At 42.4% G+C, this 15969-nt stretch overlaps 1 protein-coding gene across 1 annotated transcript in view; it reads right to left on the reverse strand.

Moving 5' to 3' along the window:
- Window positions 1-15969, reverse strand: part of LOC129866650 (calcium/calmodulin-dependent protein kinase type 1D-like) — a 60395-nt gene that overhangs the window by 142 nt on the left and 44284 nt on the right. Inside the window, exons 3-11 of the mRNA XM_055939421.1 lie at window positions 10155-10229; window positions 9183-9321; window positions 8980-9106; window positions 7845-7920; window positions 6663-6775; window positions 6116-6194; window positions 3991-4078; window positions 3547-3712; window positions 1-3343 (exon numbers count right to left, since the gene is read on the reverse strand). The exon at window positions 1-3343 is cut by the window's left edge and continues 142 nt beyond it. Coding sequence (XP_055795396.1) covers window positions 3171-3343; window positions 3547-3712; window positions 3991-4078; window positions 6116-6194; window positions 6663-6775; window positions 7845-7920; window positions 8980-9106; window positions 9183-9321; window positions 10155-10229 — 1036 coding nt within the window. The 3' untranslated portion in view covers window positions 1-3170. The remainder of the gene's footprint in view (window positions 3344-3546; window positions 3713-3990; window positions 4079-6115; window positions 6195-6662; window positions 6776-7844; window positions 7921-8979; window positions 9107-9182; window positions 9322-10154; window positions 10230-15969) is intronic.

The raw sequence follows: 15969 nt of genomic DNA on the forward strand, positions 1-15969 counted from the left end.
ACGAGAACATACAGTATTTGTAACGTAGAAAATCAATAAACACTACAATCCAAGCAAATATGGTTACTGAGATTTATATCTAAAAAGGACAAGAGGATCTACATCTTTATGAACATATATCTATACTCATAGTTTACTGCCCCTGAGAAGTAGTTTTTCAAGTCCTTTACATCAACATTGCACATTGAGACCTACAATCCAAAGTGACATTGTGCTCAACATCGAAACTGACTAATTTCAAGCTTTTAAGTTGCATCCAGGGTTGGGGTCAATACCATTTAAATAAAGTCAATTCAGAAAGTAAACTGAAACTCCTGAATTGAAATGAAATTGACATCAAGCCTGGTTCCATCCATGTTGAACAGTGAAATACTAAGCAGTGGTATCACAGGTAAAAAGCTTGCTAGACGGATTTCCCTCCTCCTTGCAGCGTGAAGATCATTCGATTTGGGAGAGAGGAGCGAAGACAGAGAGTGAGGACAGTGAGAGAGACAGCAACTGGCTGCTAAATTCAAAGGACGGGTATGAAAGTACACTGACCAAACAGTGTGTGAGCACTTCTGGGAACAGCCAGCGCCTGGGGGGAAGCAAAGCAGCACAGCTAACTAAAGTTGGCTATACTAATCAGGCTTCTACAAAATTATTCTGGAATGGCACGCACTGATTATCAAATTACTTCAATCTAAATTTCTTAGTTTGTCATATGTGTTTAAATTTAACTCTATTGCAGTGGTCATTGTTATAATACGCATCATTTCAGTCTCATCCCAAAAATGGGATATATCAAACTGTCCATTCCATGTAAGGTTCATCCCCACTGAAAAATTTAATTATGAGCTGAACTGTCCTGATGGCACGTAAGAATATGCAAAGCCTGCTTTAGTCAATACATGCATCATCATCATCATCATCATCAACCTCAGCATCATAACTGGGGTTTCATTTCATCAAATTGTCAAATATCTCCCTGAGAACAGGCCACAAAGCTATGTTACACACTGCATCCTTATGCTAAGGATGGCATCACAGTTACATCACAATTATTCAGAAGTAACAACTATACATTTGAACCCTATTACCGACGACATACTTGACCGTTTATACATTACAACGTAAAAGTCTAGTCGCACATTTACACATTTTTCTTTGCAAGTAAAGTTCTTACAAGAGTCAGAATAAGAAAATAAACAATTCAATACCTTTCAAATCGGGAAAGGAGTACAATGAATGCATAACTGTCCCGTCCCTCATTATCGTCACAACCATCGTCACAACCATCGTCACAACCATCGTCACAACCATCGTCACAACCATCGTCACAACCATCGTCACAACCATCATCACAACCATCGTCACAACCATCGTCACAACCATCATCACAACCATCATCACAACCATCGTCACAACCATCGTCACAACCATCGTCACAACCATCATCACAACCATCGTCACAACCATCGTCACAACCATCATCACAACCATCATCACAACCATCGTCACAACCATCATCACAACCATCATCACAACCATCATCACAACCATCATCACAACCATCATCACAACCATCGTCACAACCATCATCACAACCATCATCACAACCATCGTCACAACCATCAAACCTGTTCTTGCCAGTTGTCTCACACTACTGAAGCACTTCATTCACAGGTGTGTGCATGATTCTGAACATAGATGTGTTTCTCTGTCATTTTATATCCAGAAAACATAAAGCAAATATATATATATATATATATATATATATATATATATATATATATATATATATATATATATATATATATATATATAACCGCTATGCCCTACAGTTGGGAATAATGAACCAGCGATTTACTGCAGCTAAAAATTCAAACTAGAAATGAGGATAATAAGTCACCACTATTTTAGCCTTGAATGCTGTTTCAGTTTCATAAAACGAACTCCACACAACGGGTTCCCCACAGTTTCAGGGTGCAATTTTGAACACAAGGCATAGAGGGCGTTATGCCCCTGACACTCACAGTCTCAGAGTTACAGCAGTCTAGATAACAGACTAATAAAAACATGGTGAGTTCCCATAGTGTTTAGGTCCCCCCCCCCCAAAAAAAAACAGAGGATAAGAAAACGGAATAATTCCATGCGGCGGCATTTAGAAAATAAACACATTCATTGGACCAGCGCTGTTGCTGATTTTACAGGAGATGAAAACGTGACCAGCGGTTGGGAAATCAAGTAGTAAAGTGTCTGTAGCTCATTTGAAAAACGTTTAAACGAATAGAATGACAGTAAAACAGTTAGGTTATTTGTTGGCTGAGTAGGTAACAGAAATTCCCAACGATTGTGTTTATTTTCCACTTTGACTGCAAACGTTCCGTACTGCTAACGTTCACTCCCAGTCATTTTCGCTCCAGCGCTGGTCCAATGAATTTGTTTATATTCGAACGCATCTGCACGAAATTATTACGTCGTCTTAACCTTCTCCATCTTCAACCTAGCATAGTGTGGCCTCATAACACCACCAATGTCCCATACAAAACAGGTCTTCTTGTCTTCTGGAGGACAGTCTTACAACACGGCAGTGCTTGAAGCGGAATGACAAAGTAGCCGGTATTCATTTCAGGAGCCAGGCTCATTTTCATTTTACAGTACAATATTTTAATGTCCGTGTTCATATTTTAGAGTGAACATTTTGTGTTGCAATTACTCTGTACCGAGTGCACCAACCCAATTCAAACACTGGGAAACTGGCGCCACTAGCCCGAAGAAAAATTAAACCCTCTGGTCAGTAGACAGAGAGAGAGACAGTGGTCCTCCTCATCTCTTCACCATCAGACCTGTGGTCCGTTAGGAAGTAGAATGTTCAAATAGGAATGTATCATGTAGAACAGATATGATTGTCTGTTTGATAGAATAGGAAATCCTGTGAGCACTCTTCATTTGATTTCACATCTCTGAATACACTTACTGTGGTTGGGTACAGACAGAGTGCTGCCCTGAGAACGCAGTAAGTGCTGAATCATGGTAAATAGAAGGGGTCCTCAAGTCCTCAATCCCAACAGCTGATAATGAGCGGGATGGGCAGACTAGGAGAGAAATTCTGGAATTCTGAGGGGCTGAATTAGAATCCCAACTCAAAGCTCTGTGGTCTCCCAACTGACCTCCCGCGGAACCTGACGTCATTTAGTCCCCATGTGGATGGTGGAGACTGTGGATGGGCGTGGCCGGGGTGGCTCCACCGCTGCAGCTGTAGCCACAACCTGTAGTTCTGCCTGCGGTTCCCCTCTGATGCTGGCAGGGGCACTGCAGGCTGCAGTGGAGAGAGGCAGACTGGGCAGAGGTTGTGGAGGACCTGAAGAGAGAAGATCACTAGAATCACTGAAGCCTACACTTAATAGAAAATCATTACTGAAACAGAATTGGAGTAAATGATCCTTATGGAATTGCACTACAATATAAGTCAATGGGAACCAATCGATTAAAAAGTAACAGGCTTGATAGATCCAAAATACCAGACTAAACCGGTAAAGTAACGTAAAGGCGTCATTCAGTCACCGTCTTTGCGTGAGAGGGTGGCACAGTCTACAGACATGCTCTTGGCCAGCATAGAGTTCGGTCCCTGTTGGTCAAAGCTCATACTGCTGCCAAAGCTACTGTTCAGACTACTGCCCAGCTGCAAGCGCCTCATATGACGGATCACTGCCGTGGCGTTAAACGCTTGCTGTGGAGGAAACAGAGAGAGAGAGAGAAGGAGGGAGAGGAGGCAGGTAAGGAGAGATAGCGAGAACAGGCATGCAAAAGAGGAAGGGTAACTAAATTACAGTAAACATGTTTATGTTGGACACAATTTAAAATGTGTACATTGTAAATTGGTACTTTTTGCATGCTTGGATGTTTAATATTAATGTGTATACACATTTCATGTGGGATGGGCCACAGGAGGTGACAACCCCCCCCCCCCCCACAAAAAAAAGAGAGAAGAGTACATTGTGTACCCACCCTCCATTTGCTTTTGGCAAAATTCTTCCTCATCTGCCGACTGACTGATTCATGGATGTTCTTGCAGAGAGCCGTGTCCCCAGCAATCCTGAAATACAAAGTCTGTTTATTGGTTCAAAAGTATTGATAAAGAACATGTAGTGTGCAGATGTTTTTCTTTTAACATGGTTAAAAATCCTGGCCTGGGTACACAAAAATCCTGGCCTGGGTACACAAAAAATCCTGGCCTGGGTACACAAAAAATCCTGGCCTGGGTACACAAAAAATCCTGGCCTGGGTACACAAAAATCCTGGCCTGGGTACACAAAAATCCTGGCCTGGGTACACAAAAATCCTGGCCTGGGTACACAAAAATCCTGGCCTGGGTACACAAAAATCCTGGCCTGGGTACACAAAAATCCTGGCCTGGGTACACAAAAATCCTGGCCTGGGTACACAAAAATCCTGGCCTGGGTACACAAAAATCCTGGCCTGGGTACACAAAAATCCTGGCCTGGGTACACAAAAATCCTGGCCTGGGTACACAAAAATCCTGGCCTGGGTACACAAAAATCCTGGCCTGGGTACACAAAAATCCTGGCCTGGGTACACAAAAATCCTGGCCTGGGTACACAAAAATCCTGGCCTGGGTACACATCCTATCCAAGCTGGCGATAGGATGTCTACTGACCGGTCTCACGTGATATAATACCCACCTGTTACAACCACCCTTTGTGAGTCTATATAAACTCTACCAAGCCACCTGCCCAAGCCACAATAGGCCCAAGACGCAATGTCTCGATTGCAACGGACAGGCGTAATTTAACCTGCTCCTGCAGGTTACCGCTGGATTTCTTAAAATGTTACTAACATGAGATTACATGCCCCTGCGGGCTAAACTAAGCTTGATTGCAACAAAAAACCCACTAAGGAAAAACCAGCAGATCAGTTGATCTCTCGTTGTTACCGTATGAAGTGATTATGATACCAGACAGCTAGTCTAGATTCTCCGTTTCAAATATCGACCTATCAGGAGCATTGGAAAACGTAAGGCTGACGAATGTGAAAACACTTGTAGTAGGCCTTATTTCATTCAAACATTTCACCTTAAATGGCAAAACAATATAATATATGCCAATCGAATTAACTTTAGACTACATTTTCCTTTGAAAATATCTTTTTTCCCCTTCAATTTACTTGATTTAGTTACAAATTTCAAATAAGGACGGTCCAGGGATATTTTACCTCCAATCTTGATAAGAATTGACCATATCAGACTATTTTATTTGAAAGACAGTTGTATTTAATGGACTATATAAATACTGAGTAGGCTACACCGTCAACATTAGTTTTCCATTTCATACACAGTGTCGGGTAAACGGTCATAGTAGATTTTCCGTGGTAAAGGAGGTAATGCTTTAAATCAGATGTACGGAATGATTGTCAAATATAGAACTCACCCTTAGTCTGCTCATAAAGTAGGACTAAGTTGTTCCAATGATAATACCAACCAGAGGGCAAAATTGTATTGGAAATGTAATCATGACTAAAAGACAACCTCGACATCCCCGTTAGGGAGCGGTAAAAATCGCTGGCCAATGTTGGTTGCAGTTGAGATCAGCTGTGTGTGTGATTTTAGCACGTATTGATGGTTTAATGAGACATCAGCTGGTAATAACCTGGTGGCTTTCGATGGTTGCAATTTTGTTTATTTTGCGTCTCTGTCTCCCCAACCCTAGGCAGTCTCCCCCCCAGTCTCAGACCAGCAGAGGAGAGAGTTTAGGAGGCGGGGAGGGAGTCATGGTGACAGATGACAGTGGGAGGACACGCACGGCACTGCTCTAAGTAACACCTGCATCATCCAGACATCCTCTATCTGCGTCAGCTTTCACCACGGTGCATTGTTCCCTTTGATTGTTTGGTCCCAATTCATTTACCACCCCTTCCCATTGTTCCTAACACATTGATGTTTACAGATGGGTAAGGTGGAAGAGATATGAGGAAGCTTTAACGGGCTCTACCTACCCAGACCCTTCAGATCTGCACACATCAAAGGGTTAGGGCCAAGAGAAAGGGGTATGGAGTAAATTGGGACCAGCAGCTGTATGACGGTGCTCAGTCAGAATGGCGGCAGACAGACACTCACCAGGGGTGGGCTAGAGCCTGGTCACAGGTGAATCTCTTCTCTGGATCCTTCTCCATCAGAGAGCTGATGAACTCTTTGGCTATATGTGGAAGAGAGGAAGATACACACAATCTCACTCGTGGGACTGTATACCATGTGCCATTAATTCAAGATTGCATTGCACACAAACAATTGTATACGTGCACACACTCTCATATACAAGCCCAGCTATGTCTTACTATACTTGTGTGGACTTTTTGGGGACCAACAATTGATTCCCATTCAAAATCTTATTTTCCCTAACCCCTTAACCTAGTTCTTACCCTGACCCTAACCGTAAAATCTCAATTTTACAAGTGAGGACCGGCAAAATGTCCTCACTTCACTGAATTTTAGTTGGTTTACTATTCTTATCTTCAACATGGTCCTTGCAATGCCAGTATGGTGGGTTCAATCCCCACAGGGGACAAGTATGAAAATGTATGCACTCACTACTTTAAGTACTTTAAGAGCGTCGGCAAAATGACTAAAATGTGCACGCAAACAGATGCAAACACACACAGCTCACCTGAATCCGATATATCATCCCAATAGGGTGCATCAAACTCATAGTCTGCCTTGAGTATCTGCTCAAACAACTTTGAGTCATTCTCGTCATAGAATGGAGGGTAACCACACAACCTTGGGGACAGATAACATAGCAATTATACAGTGCCTTCAGAAAGTACTCATACCCCTTGACTTATTCCACATTGTGTTGCGTTACAGCCTGAACTCAAAAATTGATCAAATATTAATTTCCTTACATTTACATAAGTATTCACACCGTGTAGCCAATACATGTTAGAATCACCTTTGGCAGTGAATACAGCTGTGAGTCTTTCTGGGTGAGTCTCTAAGAGCTTTGAACACCTGGATTGTACAATATTTGCACATTATTCTTAAAAAAAATATTTAAGCTCTGTCAAGCTGGTTGTTGATCCTTGCTAGACAGCCATTTGGAAGTCTTGCCATATATTTTCAAGATGTTTTAGGTCAAAAATGTAACTAAGCCACTCAAGAACATTCAACGTCATCTTGGTAAGCAACTCCAGTGTAGATTTGGCCTTGTGTTTTGGGTTACTGTCCTGCTGAAAGGTGAAGTGGACTCCCAGTGTCTGTTGAAGAGTGGTACTCGGTGACGTGTTTTGTTGGATTCACCCCAAACATAACGCTTTGTATTCAGGACATGAAGTTCATTTCTTTGCTGCAGTTTTACTTTAATGCTTCATTGCAAACAGGATGCATGTTTTGGAATATTTGTTATTCTGTACAGGATTCCTTCTTTTTCCACTTTTCCACTGTCATCCATCCGCAGTTCTCTACTATCACAGCCATTCAACTCCGTAATTGTTTTACCTCTCTGGTCTTTGTGGTTGAATCAGTGTCTGAAATGCACTTGCAACGACCTTACAGATAATTGTATGTGTGGGGTATAGAGATGAGGTAGTCCTTCAAAAGTCATGTCAAACACTCTTATTGCACACAGAGTGAGTCCACGCAACTTATTATGTGACTTTTTAAACACATTTTTACGCCTGAATTTATTTAGGCTCGCCTTAACAAAGGGGTTGAACACATATCGACAAGACATTTCAGCTTTTCATTCATTTGTAAAAAAATATCTAAACACATCATTTCACTTTGACATTATGGGGTATTGTGCCTAGGCCAGCGACACAAAAAAAAACGTTGTTATGGCGGTACTTACAGAATGTAAGCGATGACTCCGATCGACCAGCAGTCCACTGCTTTGCTGTAGGGCTTCTGGGCCAGAACCTCTGGGGCTGTGGGGAACATCATACGGTTCAGAGGGAGATTTAGAACATGGAGGCCTTGCATAACAATCCCTGTGTGGCGCTTGAACTGACACTAGCAAAGTATGTTCCAAACATACTGTTGTAAATAGGAAATAAGGCTTCTTCCACATGAACCCCTAAGTAAACAAGGACACAATAGAAGGGAGGACCAAAGCTCTGTTGCCATATGTTCTTATGGAGTGTTTTTCAGAAACCGCCCCACTACTTCACCACTGTATATCCAAAACTCCTATTCATTTTGTTTGGGTGAGGTTTCCTCCGGTCAAATCAGGTGAATTATCTTTAGGTTAACCCAGAAGTAGAGATATGTTTAGATTATGTCACCACTGCGGACTTCCTTATGTCATGTCTTCCCTCCATTCGACCTAATGAAACCCATAGCGGGTCGTACTGTCACACGTAACACTACATCGCAACTAACCCGTTAAGGGCGATAGACTGTAACAAGGCTCAAGGTTCAAGGCCTGGTTATTTCATGTTCACGAATGTTGCATTTTACCTCATGAAACCCATAGCGGGTGGTGACTGTAACAAAAGGTCTACAAGTTTAAGAGGTGACATGTTACCCCATGAAACCCATCGTGGGTGGTAACCGTAAAAAGAAAAGTCTATACTCTACTACAGCATACCCATTTACGGGCGGTAACTATAGAAACAAGGTAGCTTTATTCTCACCAGGGGAATTTAGCAAAACAAGGTAGCTATATTCACGTCAGGGGAACTTAGTGAAGCGTCATCCTATTTGCGACGCACCTGCTTGTTATTGCATTTCCATTTCCTTTTGTGTGTGTTGCACTTGCATTCAGTAGCGTCGAGGAACCACATGATTATGAAGGCATAAATGAAAGCATGTATACTTTTTTTTGTTGCATTTATGTCGTTTTGTCTTTGTGATGTACTTGTCTATTCACATTATGTATTAGGTCATGTTTCGTGTTTGGTGTGGACCCCAGGAAGAGTAGCAGCTGCTTTGGCAGTAGCTAATATGGATCCTAACAGCCCAGAGGGTAGAGAGAACAGCCTCACCCACATATCCTGGCGTCCCACAGGCAGTGGCCATCACGTCTCCTGTCCCCTCCATCTTAGACAGACCAAAGTCACTGATCATGATCTTGGCCTCATCATGGGGGTTGTAGTAAAGCAGGTTCTCTGGCTGAGGGAAAAAGAAACAATCAATATTGGGAAATAAGAGATTTGAGCTCCGTGTATGTGTGTGTCTCACTCAGTACCTTGAGGTCTCTGTGTACGATGCCCATAGCATGGAGGTAGTTGACAGCGTCAAGCACCTGTTTAATGAGCCTGCTGGCGTCCATCTCGGTGTAGAAACCCTTCTCTACGATGCGGTCAAACAACTCACCACCAGACACCCTGAGACAGAGACAGAGGTTTAGTCAAATCTAACCCGACCGTAACCCTAGCTTCATGTCTATATCCGGGTTCAACTTCAACCCTAACCATAACCCTGGCTTCATGTGCAGTTCCTGGTTCAACCCTCGCCTCGACCACAACCCTAACCCTTTACGATGCAGTCAAACAAGCTTCCGCCCAGATACTCTGAGGAGATTGAGGGCTGAATTAACCTAACCCTCACGTAGGGCTGGTTTCCCAGATACTTAAAACCCACGTAACCCGAATGAAGCTTCGTGACGAAATGTTGGTGAATAAATGATTGCGTCGGAGCTGCGTGTGCAGCTTTTAACTTTTCTTTCAACGTTTTCAGACACTTCATCTTAGTCCCGAATTAAAAGGCATTTTCAATAGAGATTCTCCATTGATCATGCCTTTCTTAAAATCAGTCAAGGTTAAATCCATGCCTGGGAAACTGACCCTAGAGACTCTTTTTGAATGAGTCTTTTGCCAGACTGTGTCTGCTACAGTGTCACAACCATGACACAAAAGAAGCATAGACGCAACTCTTTTGGGAATGCTTGCATCCATACAGGCTGCTTTTGTATAGGCAAGGCCAAATGCACCTCGATGGCCCTTGAACCCTTACTGCAGCAAAGCGCGCTACGTTATCCCAGTGATTGATTTGGACCCGTGTTCACACGGACACGGAGTACCGGCACATCTCATTTTCTACGGCGCGTGTACAGACACCTCTTATAGAAACATGAACACCGGTCCTGCATTATCAGAAAGACGGACAGACGTATACAAGACGCAGACAGACAAAATGGTGGTTGAGGTACTGTACTCACAACTGCATGATGAGGTATAGGTGGTTGGAGCTCTCATAGATGTCCTCCAAAGCCACAATGTTCTCATGTTTTATCCTGAAAAGAGTATATGTAATTGACTTACTGTTCTACTAACCTCTGATCATTTCAATGCACAGCACAATAAAGAACAACTTCCTCACCAAATACCTTTATTCATTACATTCATCACAACAAAGCAATGTCAGTCCCAAACAGCACCATATTCCCTATAGTGCACTACTTTTGACCAGAGTCCATTTGAAACGCAGCTCTTTTCATGTTAAATTGCTTTGAATCATCAAGTGTTTTCAATTTTCTTTCTGTTCTCAATAGGCCATAGAAAAAATATGTGTGGGCGAAAAGCGTGTGTGTGTGTGTGAGTGGTTGTGTGTCTGGTGACAAGGCAGACAATGAGCTTGTTGAAACCTCTACTTCAGTGTTTCAACCAGCAGCAAGGAGAAATGTCTGAATCCCAAATCGCACCCTATTCCCCATATGGTGCCCTACTTTTGACCAGAGCCCATTGAGCTACATAGGGAATAGGGTGCTATTTGAGACACACAGAAAGAAAGTCCCTCTGCTCAGAGTTCTAACTAATCATAGGGTGTCCACCCACTCTGTCCATAGTGGGTAAAAAATGGACTTAGTGATGAAATTTCACAAATTTCAAACTTTCCCCGAGACAAATATGATAATTTATGTTCTGAGTCGTTGATTGGGGTCTTTCTCTAACATATAATTAACATTATATATAAAAAAGTTGGATTTCGTAACCTAATACATCCCATAATAAGCAACAAGCTCTGTTGATAGCGGTGCAGGTTTCTCGTAACAACTTCAGTCGATTTTACATTTTGTGGCCGTTGTCTTGAAATTTGTTTCCGCGGGTCGCCAAAGGCAAAATCTGCGTGACACGAGCTGAAGTCAATGCGAAAGGCTTTGAAAATAGAAAGCTTAGTATGCGCTCAAAAATGTTCGAAAAACAGGAATTTTAAAATCATTCTGAAAAGTGCATACAGTACTAAAATATGAAAACACTACATGTCATGTCTCAAAATCGATATCATCTTACCTCTAAATTGTTTTATGTCCTACAGATTCGAGAAGAAATATGACACGTTTATTTAAATCACTCAAAATCATGGCAATGCATATTCTGTAGGAGGGGTTAATATGAATTTCTAATAATTTCACAAGATTTATATGAATCGAGTCATGAACATATAGACTTTGAAATTAACATTTGGTTGCTCCCTTCCTATAGGCAGAAACTCAAACAGGAATTACCCGTGCTAAGACTATTCAATGCTGGTCTGACCAATCGGAATCCACTCTTCAAGATAGTTTTGATCACGCGGACTGGGATATGTTGCAGGTAGCCTCCGAGAACAACATTGACGAATACACTGATACGGTGACTGAGTTTATCAGGAAGTGTATAGGAGATGTTGTACCCACCGTGACTATTAAAACCTACCCTAACCAAAACCGTGGATATATGGCAGCATTCGCGAAAAACTGACTGGGAATATGGCCGAATACAAACGGTGTAGTTATTCCCTCTGTAAGACAATCAAACAGGCAAAATGTCAGTATAGTGACAAAGTGGAGTCGCAATTCAACGGCTCAGATACGAGACGTATATGGCAGGGTCTACAGATAGTAATGAAATACAAAAGGAAAACCAGCCACGTCACGGACACCGACGTCTTGCTTCCAGACAAGTTAAACACCTTCTTCGCCCGCTGTGAGGATAACACAGTGCCACAGACGCGGCCTGCTACCAAGGACTGTGGGCTCTCCTCCTCCGTGGCTGATGTGAGCAAGACATTTAAGCGTGTTAACCCTCGCAAGGCTGCCGGCCCAGACGGCATCCCTAGTCGCTTCCTCAGAGAATGTGCAGACCAGCTGGCTGGAGTGGTTACAGACATATTCAATCTCTCCTTATCCCAGTCTGCTGTCCACACATGCTTCAAGATGGTCACCATTGTTTCTGTACCCAAGAAAGCTAAGGTAACTGAACTAAATTACTATTGCCCCATAGCACTCACTTCTGTCATCATGAAGTGCTTTGAGAGACTAGTCAAGGATCATATGACCTCTACCGTACCTGACACCCTAGACCCATTTAAATTTGTTTGCTTACCACCCCAATAGATCCACAGATGATGCAATCACCATCACACTGCACAGTGCCCTATCCCATCTGTACAAGAGGAATACCTATGTAAGAATGCTGTTCATTGACAATAGCTCAGCATTCAACACCATAGTACCCTCCAAGCTCATCATTTAGCTCGAGGACCTGGGTCTGAACCCCACCCAGTGCAAATGGGTCCTGGACTTCCTAACGGGCCACCCCCAGGAGGTGAAAGTAGGAAACAAAGCTCCACTTCGCTGATTCTCAACATTGGTGCCCCACAAGGGTGCGTGCTCAGCCCCTCCTGTACTCCTTGTTCAGCCATGACTGCGTGGCCACGCAAGCCTTCAACTCAATCATCAAGTTTGCAGATGACAACAATAGGCCTGATTACCAACAATGACGAGACAGGCTACAGGGAGGAGGTGAGGGCTCTGGGAGTGTGGTGCCAGGAAAATAACCTTTCACTCAACATCACCAAAACAAAGGAGCTGATCGTGGACTTCAGGAAACAGCAGAGGGAACACCCCCCTATTGTCATCGAAGGGACCGCAGTGGAGAAGGTAGAAAGCTTCAGCGGCGTACACATCACTGACCCACTGAAATGGTCCACTCACACAGACAGTGTAGTGAAGAAGGCACAACAGCGCCTCTTCCACCTCAGTAGGCTGAAGAAATTTGGCATAGCACCTAAAACCCTCATAGATGTACAATTGAGAGCATCCTGTCGGGCTTTATCACCTCCTGGTACGGCAACTGCACCGCCCGCAACCGCAGCGCTCTCCAAACACATCACCGGGGGAAAACTACCTGCCCTCCAGGACAGCACCCTACAGCACCCGATGTCACAGGAAGGGCAAAAAGATCATTAAGGACAACAACCACCCGAGCCACTTCCTGTTCACCCCGCTATCATCCAGAAGGTGAGGTCAGTACAGGTTGGGACCAAAAGACTGAAAAACAGCTTCCATCTCAAGGCCATCACTGTTAAATAGCCATCACTAGCACAGAGGCTGCTGCCCTATATCCATAGACTTGAAATCACTGGCCACTTTAATATTGGAACACTAGTCACTTTAATAACGTTTACATATTTTGCATTACTCATCTAATTTGTATATACTGTATCTTTGTCTATGCCGCTCTGACATTGCTTGTCCAAATATTTATATATTCTTAATTCCATTCCTTTAGATTTGTGTGTATTGTTGTGAAATTGTTAGATATTACTTGTTAAACATTATTGCACTGTTGGAACTAGAAACACAAGCATTTCGCTACACCCGCAATAACATCTGTTAAACACGTGTATGTGACCAATACAATTTGGATTTGATTTATAGGATATTCCCTCCATCACGACACTGCTGCCCAGTTGAAGAGCTGGTGATCTCCATGCAGCCCCACAGCACCATTCGCCTTCAGAAAAGCACCCCTCAGCCTCAGAAGATGCCCTTCTGGAGGCATGCAGTCATAGAGTCATTATACCCTAATGTGGGACTATTTGCCTACTAGCCAAATAAAGCGCAGAGCATGCATGATGCGTGCAACTCGCCAATCCAACATATTTGAACATCTAATTCTTCCTTCATTCAGTTCAGTCAGTATGTCATTTGTTTGAGTTGCAATAGGAACTAAATCAAAGAGAATGGAACAGTCTCACCAGTTTGTTGATTGAAAAACATGTGTATTCAAATTTATCTAAGTTCTTTAGCCCATCACTTTAATAATTCAATGTTTAATTTAGGCATATCCCCCCCCAAAAAAATATTGGCCTTCAATTTGTAGGCATTGCAATTTAGGCTATCATTTTGGGTACTGGTGTCTTGCAGAATAATTTTAGAACTCTGTGTTTTATAACTGTTTTTATTATATGGCTCCCGTTAAAAAGAGACCCGAGCTCACAGGTTTCTAAATATATCCTCTAAATGTTAAACAAAATTGTTGAAGAAGCACATGCAGTGGCTGATCGGGAAAACAGATCTCGCAATAAGAACAGGCTATAGATGGTCTTGACCATTTGGGACCCCTTGGCTATTTCGCTCAGGACAGGTCACAGCCAAGATCTAATCAATATTTTGTTTTGTCTCGTTTATTGAAATGGATATATAGCCTGTGCGCGATGGGGTTGTGCAACGCAATAATGATAATGACGATGGTCATTATGGCTAAACAGTTCTATAACAAGCCTACATACAGAGTGGAACTCATTAATAAAACAATCAAAACGCCTAATACAAGGCCTAGAGTCCGTTCTCCCAAATACAGGAAAAAGTGCGATTCATTAGGTCACATGATTGCCATAATAGCCCCACGCGGCTATAAAAAATAAATGATGGCCATTAACTAACACACAACAGCATGGCATATTTAAATAGCGGAATAGGCCTAGCCTAAATCATATTTACTTTCTATTTTGCAGCTCAGGCGGTTGTTCTAGACAAGGCTCTTCTGTGTCTTTATCATTCTCACACAAGTCATTTGCTGAAGGCCCAAGCCTATACTACGTCATCTACTGGTATAACGTAGTTATTGAATGCAGTTCTAAAACAAGCTCAAGACTTGTAATTTGCTTGACTAGCTACGTTCAGTTCGTGTCCTTTGCAGATGGTACATTACTTAATAAAGTTTGTCCGCATAAAAAAGATCTGTCACCGGGTAAAGGGAGACGTAAAGTAAGAATTGAACGTGTAAACAGTCATTAATAGTTGGAACATAAGGTTTTGTACGTTTACAGATCTATTTTAAAAGTTAACGTTTTATTTTTCTCGCATGGCTTTTCTCACGATCCTAACAATTTACGTATAGATTTTCTTACGATCCTAATGATATGTACGTTCAACCCTTTGACAGGTATTTGGCTCCATACCTACAGTTGAAGTCTGAAGTTTACATACACCTTAGCCAAATACATTTAAACTCAGTTTTTCACAATTCCTGACATTTAATCCTAGTAAAAATTCCCTGTCAGTTAGTATCACCACTTTATTTTAAGAATGTGAAATGTCAGAATAATTGTTGAGAGAATGATTTTTCAGCTTTTATTTCTTTCATCGCATTCCTAGTGGGTCAGAAGTTTACATACACTCAATTAGTATTTGGTAGCATTGCCTTTAAATTGTTTAACTTGGGTCAAACGTTTTGGGTAGCCTTCCACAAGCTTCCCACAATAAGTTGGGTGAATTTTAGCCCATTCCTCCTGACAGAGCTGGTGTAACTGAGTCTGGTTTTTAGGTCTCCTTGCTCGCACACGCTTTTTCAGTTCTGCCAACAAAGTTTCTATAGGATTGAGGTCAGGGCTTTGTGATGGCCACTCCAATACCTTTACTTTGTTGTCCTTAAGCCATTTTGCCACAACTTTGGAAGTATGCTTGGGGTCATTGTCCATTTGGAAGACCCATTTGCAACCAAGCTTTAACTTCCTGACTGATGTCTTGAGATGTTGGTTCAATATATCCACATAATGTTCCTACCTCATGATGCCATCTATTTTGTGAAGTGCACCAGTCCCTCCTGCAGCAAAGCACCCTCACAACATGATGCTGCCACCCCCGTGCTTCACGGTTGGGATGGTGTCCTTTGGCTTGCAAGCCTCCCCCTTTTTCCTCCAAACATAACGATGGTCATTATGGCTACACAGTTCTATTTTTCTTTCATCAGAACAAAGGACATTTT

The sequence above is a fragment of the Salvelinus fontinalis genome, chromosome 12 (genome assembly GCF_029448725.1).
Source record: "Salvelinus fontinalis isolate EN_2023a chromosome 12, ASM2944872v1, whole genome shotgun sequence".
NCBI classification, from domain to species: Eukaryota; Metazoa; Chordata; class Actinopteri; order Salmoniformes; family Salmonidae; genus Salvelinus; species Salvelinus fontinalis.